Here is a 15843-nt window from a genome sequence, read left to right as displayed (position 1 = left end):
GTGCTGCCACAATTTTTAATCTCACTTTTGTCTACATAGCATCACTAAAAGGGAGGCAGAGGCAGTTTTCCCCATTTTACCAATGAAGAAACAGGCAGGGCAAGTAAGAAGCAGCATGGAGTAGTGGATAGACGACAGGCTTGGGAGTCAGAAGGTCACGGGTTCTAATCCCAGCTCTGCCATTTGTCTGCTGGGGGACCTTGGGCAAGTCACTTCACTTCTCTGTGCCTCGGTTACCTCATCTGTAAAATGGGGATCAAGCATGGGAGCTCCATTTGGTACAGTGACTGTGTCCAACCCCATCTGCTTGTATCCACCCTAGTGCTTAGTACAGTGCCTGGGACACAGTAAGTGCTTAGCAAATACCATAGTTATTAAGCACTAGCTCATTCTCAGCCTCTTTTGCAGGTTCCTCCTGGGTCCCCTACTATTCTCCATCTTCCCCCATCTCTACTGGAGAACTCAACTCAAATGACTTCAACTACCACCTCTATGTGGATGATACCCAAATCTACATCTTCCCCTACCTCTAAACTGCTTTAAACAATTTGGACCACACCCTTCTCCTGGAAACTTTATCCAACCTTGGATTCACAGACACTGTCCTCTCCCGGTTCTCCTCCTATCTCACTGGCCTCTCCTTCTCAGTCTTTTCTGTGGGCTCAATCAATTTTATTTGAGTGCTTACTGTGTGTAGGGTACTGTAATAATAATAATGTTGGTATTTATTAAGCGTTTACTATGTGCCGAGCACTGTTCTAAGCGCTGGGGTAGATACAGGGTCATCAGGTTGTCCCACGTGGGGCTCACAATCTTAATCCCCATTTTACAGATGAGGGAACTGAGGCACAGAGAAGTTAAGTGACTTGCCCATGGTCACACAGCTGACAAGCTGCGGAGCTGAGATTCAAACTCATGACCTCTGACTCCAAAGCCCGTGCTCTTTCCACTGAGCCACGCTGTTTCTGTACTGTAGTAAGTGCTTGGGGGAGCCCAACACAATATAATAGACATTCTCTTCCCACATCCCCCAACTGTGGGAGTCTCTCAAAGCTCAATTCTGGCTCCCCTTCTATTCTCAATCTACAACCACTCCTTTGGAGAAATTATTCACTCTCATGACTTTAACTACCATCCCTATGCAGATGATTCCCAAAACTCCAACTTCATCCCTAATCATCCCGTCAAACCCTATTTCCCCTCACTATTGTCTCACCAATGCATTTAGTTCCATTTCCTCAGCACTTACCCCAACTTCACATCACTTAATGGCTGGTATTTACTGAGCACTTACTGTGTGCAGAGCACTGTCCTAAGCTTTTGGGAGAGTACAGCAGAGTTCTTCATTTAGTTGTGTATATTGAGCATTTACTGTGTGTAGAGCACTGTACTAAGGGCTTGGGAGAGTACAATACAACAATAAACAAACACATTCCTTGTCCACTACGGTTATGTATATATAGTGTGCTCTGTTGCTGCCCTTACCTGTAATGTATTTTGAAGTCTCCCCCACTAGACTGTAAGCTCCTTAAAGGACTGTGTCTAACAACTGTACTTTCCTTAGTTTTAAGTACAATACTCTGCACACAGTAGGTGCCCAATAAATGCCACTGATTGATCGATTGGTGCCCTCCTGATGTCATGTCTGATGTGGGTGACCTTAGGGTACTTCAAAACAAGGTGAAACAATCTGCTGAATGTGCACAGGGAAGCCTGCTTGCACTTGATTTATACAACCTGCTCCGGTTTAATTGCTTGTTCCAGCTCTCTATGCCTCAATTTTAGCTTCTAATAGCTATTCTCAATAGGCTCGTGGGTGATATTTCCTCCTGAACATGTTTTGCCCTTGGCCTACTCCTCAGGCCAATGGGGAAATCTGCTCAGGGAATTTCACTCTACCCCACTGGGGACAAACACTAACAGCCTGGATTTCCCATTAGGCCCCTCTCCTGAGGCGGGAGAAAATTATCCTCCGGTCGCTCCTGTGAGGGAGGCGGAGGATTCTCTGGAGCCCAGGAAGGTGTTCAGAAATCAAGAGATTGAATCTGAAAGCTCACAGAGATGAATGTTATTTCTGGGTAAACACTGATCTTGTCCCTCATCAATGCAGCTACAGAATGGAAGTTCGGCACCTCCTACAATGGTGAATTCCATTTCCTCCTGGGGGAAGAAATGTTGGCTCTCATTTGTCTCAAATGAACAGCACGTTAATGTCCCTGCAATGAGCTCTTTTTTGTGTGACCCAAAGCAGAAATAAAAGGACAGAATGTTGGAGACACAGCTCTCTAACAGCCCTTCCTGGGGGACCCCGGCCTAGTGATGGCTGGCATTTTGAGTCCCGGACCCAAAGCAAAAGGGGCGAGCGTCCCGCCTCCCTATGGCATCTAGTTTCCCTGAAGGTCTGTGATGAAGGGTCTCATCGATATTCAACAAGAGCCCCATGGTACCAACATGTATTTCAGCCTGCAAGGTTCTGGTGGGGGCCTGCTCTGATTTTTTCAGCGACTGAGACGGGCACACCTGCTCTTGGACCCGATCTGTAGGACGGCAGGGACATAAATTGTGTCTCCCTGGTCACCTTTACCCTCCATCTTATTGACTTTGGCCAAAAGTGATGTTGAAAACAGGTCAGGGAAGCAGCGTGACTTAACAGGATGGCCAGATTTCTACACTGAAAAACCAGGTCAGCTAAGCCCCTATTCCTTGGCCAGTGCTGACAAATGAGCACAGTTTTTCACTCTGTCACTCAGCCCTGAGACTTTTGGGGTCTGTGCAGAAGAAAGGGCCAAGTGACAGAGAACTCACAAGGGCACTGAGGGAATGGAATGGAATCCTACCTGACATGTGGAACAATTTAAATGCTATACACATTTAGGAATATTTCAAGATACACATGCTGACAACTCACGAGAACTCGACTGGGAATTTTATGCAATTCCCAAAGATCAAACCATGGTCACATGAACTGAGAGTCCCTCCGGTATGAGAGCAGGCTCAATAGCACATCTCTTCTCCCTATTTTCCCTTCCTTTTTTACCACCTGTGCACTTGAATCCTCATCTCTTAAGCACTTTGATACTTACCCCATCCCCATAGCACTTATACTCAGTTGTTTTCCTTACCTGTATTTTATTTTCATCACCAATGGTATTGATCATTATTATGGGATTTTCTTAAGAGCTTACTATGTGCCAGGCACTGTACTAAGTGCTGGAGTAGATACAAGCAAATCGGATTGGACACAGTCTCTGACCCATGTGGGGCTCACAGTTTTAATCCCCATTTCACAGATGAGGTCACTGAGGCCCAGAGAAGTGAAGCGATTTACCCAAGGTCACACAGCAGACAAGTGGCAGAGTCAGGATTAGAACCCATGACCTTCAGACTCCCAGGCCTATTATGGTCTATGCACTGTGCCATGCTGCTTCTGCAGCTTATTGAGCACTTATTTTGTGCAGAGCACTGCCCTGAGCGCTTGGGAGAGTACAATCCAATAGAGTTGGTAGACACGTTCCCTGCCCACAATGAGAAATGACTGCCTTTCCTGCCATATTGTAAACTCACTGAGGGCAGAGACAGAGTCTACCTATTCTAATATACTTTCCCAACAGGTTCCAAGTACGGGGTTCTACCCACAGAAAGTGCTCAATAAATACTATTGATTGACTGGCTGTCAGCAACTTCACCACCTGCAGAAACAGCTAAAGAGCACCAGGGAATTAAGCCAAGTAAATGCAACTCTTTTATCCTGTCTTTCTCTGTCAAATTACGATTCTATTTGGGAACTAAAACATATCCTCTATGTCAATCAAGAGGATACTAATGAACCGGGCGCTCCAACCAGGACTCTGGTTGACTCAGGTAGGTTGTCCCTTGATATTGACATGGGATTTATGCTAAATAATAATAACTGTGGTATTTGTTAAGCACTTCCTGTGTGCCTGGCTCTGGAATAAGCACTGGGGTGGATACAAGCAAATCGGGTTGGACACAGGCCCTGTCCCAAATTAGGTTCACAGTCTCAATCCTCATTTTATAGATGCGGTAACTGAGGCACAGAGAAGTGAAATGACTTGCTAAAGGTGACGCAGCAGACAAATGGCAAGTGTGAAGCAGCATGGCCTAGTGGAAAGAACGGGGGTCTGGTAGTCAAAGGACCTGGGTTCTAATCCCAGGTGTATCACTTGACCTCTGCCTCACCTAGGGGAAATCATTTAGTTTCTCTGAGTCTCTGCTTCTTCATCTGCAAAATGGGGGTTAAATACCTGTTCTCCCCTCTATTTAGATTGTAAGCCGTGTGGGTTAGGCACTGCATCCAATCTGCATATACTGTATCTACTCCAGTGCTGAGTACAGTTGTTTGCACATAATAAGAGCCTAACAGCACAATTATTATCATTATTATTATTACTATTAGGTGAACCTGCCTGATGACGATGATGGTATTTACTAAGCACTTACTATGTGCCAGGCATTGTACTAAGCACTGGGGTAGATACAAGCAAATCAAGTTGAACACAATTCCTGTCTCTTGTGGGGCTCACTGTCTCAATCCTCATTTTAAAGATGAGGTAACTGAGGAACAGAAAAGTGAAGTAACTTTCCCAAAGTCACACAGCTAATAAGTGGCAGAGCAGGGATTAGGAATCATGATCTTCTGACTCCATCCATTACGCCATGCTGTTGTCTTGGGGCACGGGGCTAGGGACAATCCCCGGAAACGTAGATCATGATCCTCTCCTTGAGAGAGGGAGGCAGGAGGGGAACTAGTGACCCAGTCCAATTCGGAGGTTGAGATTATGTAGGGACTGGTTTGGATTTGGAGCCAAGAAGGTGCCTGGAATCTGCAACATCTCATCTTAAGTGAGGTGATTGGTTAATTCCCCATTTGATTTTTCCTCTTGAGCCCCGTGGTTCAATTGTTGAGTTGCTGCCTCTCTGCTGTTGCAGTGGGAGCAACAGGATAGCAAACAACTTTCCACGAGTGAGACTGCTTAGTCTCTTGGTTTTAGCCAACAACACTCAAAACTTAGGACCGGATTTTTTCTGGGCTGAATACTCTGTGTGCTCATCTCTTTGTTTTTGTTTTTTTTATTATCCTTATTGTTAGGCTATACGCACAAGATGTAGACTATAATGGGGCAGCCCGGTCCCAACTCTCTGTGCTTCCTTTCAAATCTGCCACTTCTCTACTGTGAGACCTTGGGCAAGTCACTTCACTTCTCTGTGCCTCAGTAACCGCCTCTGTAAAACGGAGTTTAAATCCTCCTCTGTGACTTAGACTGTGAGCCCATGTGGGGCAGGGACCGTGCCCAACCTGACTACCTCCTCCTACACTTAGTACAGTGCCTGATGCACAGTAAGGGCATAAAGAGAAACATTAAAAACAGAGAATGCCTTTAATCATCCTCTCATATAGATAGGAAGGCAAACCAGTTCTAGCATCCTGCTCCCTCTGATGCAAGCAGTATGCTAATTCCTTCTCTCCTCCATAAGGCCAGCAGTTGTTCTGCTTTAAATCCTCTCTAACGACTGCTTGGGGTAAACACCGCAAAGATGAGATATCTTCATGTTTTCCCTCATTTTGGATGTCTCCTATCCCTCCTGACTCCGCATCAACATTCATCGAGGCCTCCTTCCTTGAAGGGTTGCTGCGATTTTCACCACTCTCTCCTGCCTATCTCCTCTCTCACAGGAGCATCCCATGACCATGCTGGAGGGGAAGCATCTGTTGTTGTCGAGGCACCATTTGTCATCTCGTTTCCCAGCAGCCTCTTTGCCTCCCACTACAGTGACCCAGATTAGTGATAGACTCTATTGCCTGCTGTGATCTTTGGACTGGAAAGCATGAAAGGAACCTGTAAACTCTGAGCAAAATAGTTTGATTCTCAGCGTTTGAGCTGAATGGAGAGACAATGCCATGCCGTTGTTCCTTTTGTAAGAGTACTGACCCCCTTCCAAGCCCCTGGACTGTATCCCCACAGAGCTGAATTCTCCATCCCACCTGGATGGGAATAAGACAGATTCCACCTAGGGGGTGCAGTGCCCAGGCATCCACAGATACACAAGGAGGCAGAAAGGCGGAAGACGAAGACGAGAGTGATTTTGGGGGGAGCTGACAGAGGGAGGGTGGCATCAAGCCTCGGAGCAACTGGTGAGCTACGAAGCAGGAGTGGAATCCAACCTTGGCTATGGCTGTAATATGTGGATCTAAAGCCGACGCCATAATCAATGTTTAGAGCAGTTCCACTGGTGTCATCTGTGTCACTTTTGAGAAGTAGTATGGCCCAGTGGAAAGAGTACAGACCTGGGGGGTCAGGAGACTTGGGTTCTAATTCCAATTCGGCTGCTTGTCCGCTCTGTGACCTTAGACAAGTCACTTCACGTTTCTGGGCCTCAGTTTTCTCAAAATGGGGATGATATCTTTCTTCCCCTCTCCCTTAGACTGTGGAACAGGTGCTGTGTCTGATCTGCTTCTACTGTACCTCAGGGCTTAATGCATACCACAGTATTTACTATTCAATGCTATAACTAATAGAAAAGGGCAGGTCTGGATCTCAGACAACAGGGTCCTGGTAGGCAGTTAATCCACTAGAGAAGCAACGCTTTTCTCCTCACCCCTCACTAGGTGGGACAAACGAGAAGAAGAAACATCAATCAGATAGCCCAACAGTAGCTCTGTGCACTTGGGTTTGTGACTTCTGGCATTTGGTGATCACCCCACAGCACTTAAATTATATAGTATAAATGATTTATTTATAGTAATGTCTGCCTCCCCCACTAAACTATAAGCTCACTGTGGTCACGGAACGTGACTGCCAACTCTGGTGTATTGAACTCGCCCAAGTGCTTAGTATCATGCTCTGCACACAATAGGTGCTCAATAAATACCCCTGATGGATTGGTTGATTAATGGCAAGAATGGCCAGAAGCCCCTGTGCTGCTGTAGGATTTTCTGAGAGCCAACCTACAGTTCTACTCTGCACATAGAAGGGCTTAATAAATACCCCTGATTGATTAATTGATTCAACCTTTCAAATTACAATGATTTCAGGTCAACTAAACCGGTTCCACTTGCCTCTCAGCTTTATCACAAACTTACAAATCATAGGAAATTGAAGGTCTGCCCAGGAAATTGCTATTTTCCCTACTTTTATTCCAAGTGCTTGGCACATAGTAAGTGCTTAACTAATGCCATCATTATCTGTATCCACCTGGAGGAAGAGGAGCTCTGGTTCCTATCCCCGGCTCCATCTGCGATTGCTCCTCTAGGCTCCAGGTCTACAAGTCCCAGCAGCCCTGGGGACAACCATCCATGACTGGTAGCCCCTGGGCAGACAGGCAGAAGGTATGTGGAGACTGGGTTGGGTCATCAATCACAGGCCATTCAGAGTTCTGCTCTACTGACTCATTGCTAGATAATAATAATAATAATAAAATTAATAATTGTGGTATTTGTTAAGCACTTACTACATGCCAGGCACCATATTAAGTGCTGGGATGGATACAAGGTGATTGGGTTGGACACGGCTCCTGTTCCACATTAGGCTCCCAATCTTAATCCCCATTTTCCAGATGAGATAATAATAAAGGTATTTGTTAAGCACTTACTACATGCCAAGAACTGTTCTAAGCTCTGAACTGAGGCCCAGAGAAGTGACTGCCCAAAGTCACACCGCAGACCAGTGGCAGATCTGGGATTAGAACCCAGGTCTTTCTGACTCCCAGGCCCATGCTCTATCCACTAGGCCAAGCTGCTTCTGGATCCCCCAAGAGACATTGTAGCATGCAGTATTGGTGAACTTTCCGTTCTGTTTCTACATCTTTCAAGGGGGTTTCCAGAAAGGCCTGAGAAGTTTGGTAGGAATGTGATCATGGGCAAAGCATCAGAAATGAAAATGTCTTTTGCGATAAGCAGAAAATGGCATCAAGGATGTGCTGAATGATTTGCTTGGAAAGACAAAACCCTTTGAACCAGTTCCCATTAGACCCGCTTTCTCTTATCATTAAATCCCGTTTTCCCATTCCCGAAAGGAGCAACTCAGTAGGCCGGGGATCAGTGGGCTGAAGATATCATTTCATAATAATAATAATTATTATGGCATTTGTTAAGGGCTTACTATATGCCAAGCATTGTTCTAAGCACTGGGGTAGATACAAGTTAATCTGGTTGGACACAGCCCCTGACAACAGGCTCACAGTTTTAATCTCCATTTTACAAATGAGGTAAAGAGAAGTAAAGTGACAAGCGCAAGGTCCCAGTGCAGATGAGTGTCTGACTCCCCGTCCTCTGACTCCCAAACACATGCTCTTGCCACTAGGCCATGCTCCTTCCCATTTCATCTACAAATGGACATTGTAACCAGATTGTCTCGCTCTGTTACTAGACCTGTTGGGGCTGAGACCACTACTGGTCAGTCCTCATTTGAGTTAGACTTTTTTTAATGATATTCATTAAGTGCTTACTATGTGCCAGGTACTGTACTAAGCGCTGAGGTAGATCCAAGCTAATCAGGTTGGACAGAGTCCTTGTCCTTCATGGGACTCAATCTCCATTTTACAGATGAGGTAACTGAAGCATAGAGGAGTGAAGTGACTTGCCCAAGGTCACACAGCAGACAAGTGATGGAGCCAGAATTAGAACCCAGGTCCTTCTAAATTCTGGGCCCATGCTTTGGTGTCTGTTTACCCCTGGCAGAGAGAACTATCCAGATCAGGGGAGGTTGCTCAGCTACAGTCATCTCTCCCTGCTCTTTTCCAAAGTCCCCATACCATCCTCTCTCATCCTGCTCCCAATCGATGGTATTTATTGAGCATTTCTATGTGCAGAGCACTTTACTAAGTGTTTGGGAGAGTACAAGCAGCTCCCCTGCTAGTAATGAGAACTGAAGTCTTGGTTTGTGGGTGTGGTGCATGCAAAGAGCCAATTCCAAACCTCAGGCACACACTCAGAGGACAGTTGCATGAAAAACTTCTCGGGGCTCCTATTTTGCAGGCAAATGATCATGACAGTTAAATAGGCTACAGTAAGTAAAACCACAGGTGCAGGTAATTTCAGAAAAACAATGATCCGCTTTCCAGCCCTCATCCCTTTTTGCAGTCACTGAGTCACCTGTATTTACTGAGTGCTTACTGTGTGCAGAGCACTGTACTAAACACTTGGGAGAGTACAATATAGCAATACAACAGACACTTTCCCTATCATTATGTATTTTGTCTATACCTCATGGTCCTGCTTCTATTTCCAAATATCAAAGAGCTTCAGAAAGTGGACAAGGGCTATCTGGACAAGGCCCTGGCTCCCCAGCAGGGTTACCTGGAGACCACCCACAACTCATGCTGGTCTGTCTTTTCAATCAATCAATTGCATTTATTATTAATATATTATTAATAATGTTTTTTAAGTGCTTACTATTTGCCAAACACTGTTCTAAGAGCTGGGGTAAATTCAGGTTAATCAGTTTGGGTACAGTCCCTGTCCCACATGGAGTTCCCAATCTAAGTCAGAGGGAGTAGAATTTAATCTTCATTTTACAGATGAGGAAACTGAGGCACAGAGAAGTTAAGGGACTTGCCCAAGGTCACACAGCAGATACATGGCAGAGCCGGCATTAGAACTCAGGTCCTCTAACTCCCATTCATATGCTCTTTCCATCAGGCATGCTGCTTTTCGTAAGCTCTTTCCAAGTGCTCATTGAACTTACTGAATTTACTACATGCGGAGCACTGTACTAAGCATTTGGGAGAGTACAATGTAGCAGAGTTGATAGATACGTGCCCTGCCCACAAGGAATTTATGGTCTAGAGGGGGAGATCTCCAAGAACAGTCTAGGCACCCCAGGCCCAGCTTCAGGGAAAGACTATCAGTATTGTAAGCGCATTATGGGTAGGTAACATATCTGCCAATTCTGTTATATTATACTCTCCCAAGTGTTTAGTGCAGTGCTCTGCATATAGTAAGCACTCAATAAATACAATTGATTGATTGATGGATTGATTTAAGGGCCATTTGGCTCTAAATAAAGCACTCTTGATAATAATGGCAATCTTTGTTAAGTGCTTACTCTGTGTCAAGCACTGTTCTAAGCTCCCAGAAAAGTCAGTATGCAGAGCTCCATGGGAGAACACTTATCTGGGGAAACTTGGTCCTGGGACTTACCATATCTTCGGATTCAGAGTCAGCTGGAGGGATGAGTCAAAGTCGTCTCGTAAGATCAGGCCATCGCTATGGATTTCGGCTGAAAAGAGAAATGGAGAGGGGTAAAACCGACTGTCCCAGTGATTCATTTCCCTGCTTCTTGAAATGGAATCTCTACAGGGCAAATGAGTTTGTGGGATTGTAAACTCCTTGTGGGTAGAGAAGCAATGAGATCTCATGGATAGAGCACAGGCCTGGGAGTCAGAAAGACCTGGGTTCTAATCCCGGCTTCGCCACTTACCCGTTGTGTGACCTTGGGCAAGTTACTTCACTTTTCTGGGCCTCAGTTCCCCCATCTCTAAAATGAGGATTAAGAGATTGTGGAAAAGAGACAGGGACTATGTCCTACAGGATTAACTTGTATCTACCCCAGCGCTTAGTACAATGCCTGTCACAGAGTAAGGGTTTAACAAATCCTAAAAAAAAGAAAGTGCTTAATACACTGTTCTACACACAGTAAGCGCTCAATACATACCGCTGATTGACTGGGAGGCATTCAGGGTAGAAATACCCATCTGGGACCTAAATTTGTCCAAGGCAAAAGGAATTTCGAGATTACCAGATTACCAGTCATTATCTAAGTGTGCCCACCATCCACCAAATACAGTCTCCTTGTTCAGTCCTCTCTCTGCATTTCTGCCTGGGCCTGCCAGGCGGGTTGGCATGACTTTACTTCTCAGTCTCTCATTCTGCTCGCCTTCTGGCAATCTCTCAGTGCTTTGTGGGGTAGGAGAGGGGAAAGGCTTGAGGATGTAGAAAAGGGAGAATGACATCAGAGGGTGGGGAAGTGGAGAAATGATCTCCCAGAGGGGAAGGCGCAGAAATACCAAGGAAGTTATCTATATTGCAGATGTTTAAGCAGATGAAAGATTCACATGTCTTGTTGTGTAACTTGAAACTTGATTCCTCTAAATGACCTTCAGAAACAGAGGCAAAGGACAGCCAAATTTGAAAGAAAAAAGAACAAAAAAAGTTTTGCGTTTTGTAAAATTTTCTTTTTTAAAAGGGGAAGGGAGGCTGAAAGAGACAGACATAGAGAGGTAGCGACTCAGACCCTGGGGCCAATTGGCAGGTCAACAAATGTGCCTGGAGAAAATCTTCAGTTGACCTGCTCATAACAAATGACTTTCAGCCAAGTCATATAAGTCACCCTGGAAACCTCTTTGGCCATTCCACATTTGTTGCATTAACAACTGTTTGATTGTTCAGAAAGAGACCCCCGATTCACATCTGGGCACTCCCTGCTAGGACTATATTGTTGTCTTTGCACTTGGCTTTGCACCCTTTATTTACTTCTCCCTCAAGCCCATAGCACTGATATAAATAGCCGTAATTTATTTATTTTCATGTCTGTCTTCCCTTCTAGGCTTTAAACTCAAATGGTGAGCAAGGAACGTTTCTATCAACTCTGTTATGTTGTAATAATAATAACTATGGTACTTGTTAAGTGCTTACAATGTGCCAGACACTGTACTGAGAGCTGGGGTGGATAACAAGCAAATCGGGTTGGATGCAGTTCCTGTCCCACATAGAATTCACACTCTTAATCCCCATTTTACAGACGGAGTAACTGAGGCCCAGAAAAATGAAATGACTTGCCCAAGGGCACACAGCAGACAAGTGGCAGAGCAAGGATTAGAACCCATGACCTTCTCACTTCCAGGCCCATGCTCTGTCCACTATGCCACGCTGCTTCACACTGTGTCATGCTCTGGGATCGCGGGCTCCAGACAAAAGTCCTCAGACAAATTGGTGACCTATGTTGGGATGGCCCAGCACCAGAGGCCTAGGAAGGAACCCTCCTTAGCCAGATTTCTTCCTGCTCCCACATAACAAGGCGGTGGTCTGAAAGCCGACATACTCGCCCAACAGAAGAGGTGTGGAGAGCTAAGCAGTTTACGCTGATGGGATGGATGTCCAGCATCACTGCTAGTACTTGTGGCACTTCTGACAAGAGCCCCCGAAACATTCTGGATAGGACCGTGAACAGGAGGAGAAGGGGGCAGGGGGCAGAGAGAACAGTTCAGCCTTCATCGTTTCATTCCCCAGGCTTGACTCCAGACCGTCAATGCTCTGGGCGTAAAGAAGTTAATCAATGGAGTACTCACCAAGATGTACTTGCGTGGTGGCTTCCGTCGGACCTGGCGGGGGAAAAGAACAGATAAATCATTCATTCATTCATTCAATCGTATTTATTGAGCACTTGCTGTGTGCAGAGCAAATGTGTGTGTCCCCAAAAGACCAGCAAAATGTGGATTCACAAGACTAAACAACACACATCAAACTCAACATGAAGTGCAGAGAGCACAGCCCAATTCACTAAATATGAAAGGGGGGAAAGAAATACTAAGTTAGAGTATTCCGTTATTCCAGTATTCCATTCTTGATGATAAACAGGGACTTTTAAAAGTGAGGTGATACAGACAGTAATTATGTAAGGGGCTTGCTAATTCCTGAGCTGTGAATAGTTATTTAACTGAGGAAGCTTGAAAGACTTGGGATGAAATTGGAAAGATGATATCCAGAAGCACCATTTTCTGGTGGCTTGATCTGATGTGAGACAGAAGATCTGGGTTTTACCACCTCTGTCCCTGATGACACTGGGCAAATCACTTAACCATTCTGGGCCTCCATTTCCCCATCTATGTATGCAGTGATTGGCATACTCCATTTCTAAATTCACCTTTTCATTTTTCCTTGCTCTTGCTGCTATCATTTGCATCTGTGTTACATCTGAATTATTCTTCCTGCTTCCAGTTTCATACAATTTATGTTTGCTCATCTTTCCCATTTGATAGTAAGTTTCTTGATAGGACTGCCTTTAACTTTAACTGTACTCTCTCAAGTACCTAGTACAACGTTTTCTCTTCAGTAGGGGTATAAGTAAATACTACTGAATGAGTCAAAAAATGAATGAATCAATGAAACTGGAAGAATCACCCTGCTTCTCTCCCTCCAACCTCAGATAGATGTTGTAAGGTCAAATGAAAGAGTTTGGGAGCTAAAAGGGCTATAGAAATTAAGGTAATAATAATAATAATAATAATAATAATGGCATTTCTTAAGCGCTTACTATGTGCCAAACACTGTTCTAAGCACTGAGATAGATGCAAACAAATCAGGTTGGACCCAGTCCCTGCCCCACATGGAGCTCACAGTCTCAATCTCCATTTCACAGATGAGGGAATTGAGGCCCAGAGAAGTGACTTGCCAAAAGTTACACAGCCGACAAGTGGCGGATCCAGGATTAGAACCTACGACCTCTGACTCCTAAGCCAGTGTTTTTGCCACTAGGCCATGTTGCTTCTCTCTCTATGTTGTAGAGGTTAATTAGTCAAACAATCAATGGTATCTATTGAACCCTTAATGTGTGCAGGGTGCTGTACTAAATGCTTGGGATAGTACAATATAACAACCTGTATAACACTCTGCCCACAACAAGGTGTAGTCACTTTTGAGTTATGCTATTTATGTTTACTTTTGAAATCTAGGTAACCTAGGTAAGAATAGGGTCCCATGTATCAGCCATTCTGCTGATTATATTGTATTTGAGGGGATTACAAATCCCTCTAGACTGTAAACTCCTCAAGGGCAGGGAATCACATCTTCCAACTCTATTGTATTGTAGCCTGCCAAGTGCTTAGTACAGTGCTCTGCACATACTAAACAATCCATAAATCCCATTGATTGACTGATGGACCCACAGGTCTGGGAGTCAGAAGGTCCTGGCTTCTAGTCCTGGCTTTGCCATTTATCTATGTGACCTCAGCTAAGTCACTTCACTTCTCTGTGCCTTGGTTACCTTATGTCAGTTACTTTATCTGTAAAATGGGGATTAAGACTGTGAGCCCCTTGTGGTACATGGACTGTGTCCAACCTGATTAGCTTGTATCTACCACATCTCTTAGCACAGTGCCTGGCACATAGTAAGAGGTTAGCAAATACCATTAAAAAAATACCACCATTACTATTATTAATACCAGGACAACCAGGGAAGGATTCAATCTTCTCTCTCCCTGGTCTTCCCTTCATGCTGCCTTTAGGCTACATAAAATTAGAAGTGAAAAACAACTCCTCCATCATTCTAGCCTGTAGGCTAATTGTGGGCAGGGAACGTGTCTAACAACTCTGTTATACTGTACTCTCCCAAGTGCCCCTGGGCAAGTCACTTACCATCTTTGTGCTTCAGTTCCTCATCTACAAAATGGGAATTCAATACCCGATCTCCCTCCTACTTAAACTGTGAGCCCTGTGCTTAGTGCAGCGCTTGGCATTAGCAAGCACTTAACAAAAACCATAATTATTATTATTATTATATAGATTAAAAATTGGAAGTGAAGGGCCTCTTATCACAGGCAAAAAGGAGTGTGGATATATGGGAAAGGCTCAGAATGAATCAATCAGCATTGCCAAATATCCTCTAACAGACTTGAGTAGCAAAGGAGAAGCCTGGGAGGCATAACGCTGAAAGTAGGGTGCAGAATGTGTGAAGAAATGGTTTAATAATTTACAATATTTATATATACAAAGTGTGTGTGGCATACTAATGAATTTAAACTTCCCCAAATTGGGTTTAAGCATTAATTTACCCACAAAAAAAGAGAATCACATCTAACATTCGTGAAACTTAATGACTGGCAGCATATAGAATTCCCTGAAAATATACCACAAATGGAATTGTCCAGAGCCTAGTAATTTCACTTTAATTTCAGAATAACAGAGTTGGATAGGACATCAAGAAGGAGTGTGGCATACTAGACAGACTAAAGGTCTGTGAATCAGGGGATATGGGTTCTAATCTTCACTCCACCACTGGTCAGCTGTGAGCTCTTGGGCAAGTCACTTGATTTATCTGTACCTCCGATTTCTCATCTGTAAAATAGCTATAAAATACCCATTCTCCCTCCTCCTCAGACTGTGAACCTCATGAGGGCACAAGAACCGTATCTGATGTGATCATCCTGCATCTATATCAGCGCTTAGTTCGGTGCTTGGCGCATAGTGAGGGTTTAACAAATACCACAATCATTATAATTGCAACTTCCTGTCTCCAGGCAAGTGAAGGACTAAACTAATGAGGGCAGACTGGGGCTGGGGAGCGGGTGTTCTATTCTTTTTTCAATCCATAACCAGGGGATGGAGCTATAACCAGATGGGGGCAGAGGAAAAAGTTGGGACTCTGATCTGTAAAGGTACAGGACAAGGCGGGCCGTGACTGAAGGTGATAAAGTCTCAAAGGGTGTGGATAGGGTAAAGAAGGAATTGTTATTCACCAAGTCCCAGACCGAGGCTAAGGGCAAGCCCACTGGAGTTTGAGGATGGCAGATTCAAAACCGACAAGAGGAAACTCTAACCTAAGTGGGCAGCAAACATATGGAATTGGGTCTGACAGGAAGTTATGTGGGCAGAAAATATCTGCATATTCGTGAGGGGTTTGGAAACTTTCATGGGAAAGAAGTCCATGATGGGTTATTAGGGGAAAGGTAGGGATATATGATGGTTTCCAGGTAATGCAACCCAAACCACGAGGATGGGTGTCCAAGAGGACAATCCCTACACCTCCTCGAAGCAACCCTGGGCCATTGCCAGAAACAGAGTTTTCGGCTCAGTGGCCCATTGGCCTGAATCGGTACTGGTGTAATACT

At 44.7% G+C, this 15843-nt stretch overlaps 1 protein-coding gene across 1 annotated transcript in view; it reads right to left on the bottom strand.

Moving 5' to 3' along the window:
• RELN (reelin) overlaps positions 1-15843 on the bottom strand; it is a 324257-nt gene that overhangs the window by 196769 nt on the left and 111645 nt on the right. Inside the window, exons 5-6 of the mRNA XM_029077379.1 lie at positions 12307-12339; positions 10160-10238 (exon numbers count right to left, since the gene is read on the bottom strand). Of these exons, the coding sequence (XP_028933212.1) occupies positions 10160-10238; positions 12307-12339 (112 nt within the window). The remainder of the gene's footprint in view (positions 1-10159; positions 10239-12306; positions 12340-15843) is intronic.

This window comes from Ornithorhynchus anatinus, chromosome 13, assembly GCF_004115215.2.
Source record: "Ornithorhynchus anatinus isolate Pmale09 chromosome 13, mOrnAna1.pri.v4, whole genome shotgun sequence".
Classification (NCBI taxonomy): domain Eukaryota; kingdom Metazoa; phylum Chordata; class Mammalia; order Monotremata; family Ornithorhynchidae; genus Ornithorhynchus; species Ornithorhynchus anatinus.
The sequence above is the reverse complement of the archived record's forward strand: the minus strand, read 5'-3'. Positions and strand labels throughout refer to the sequence as shown.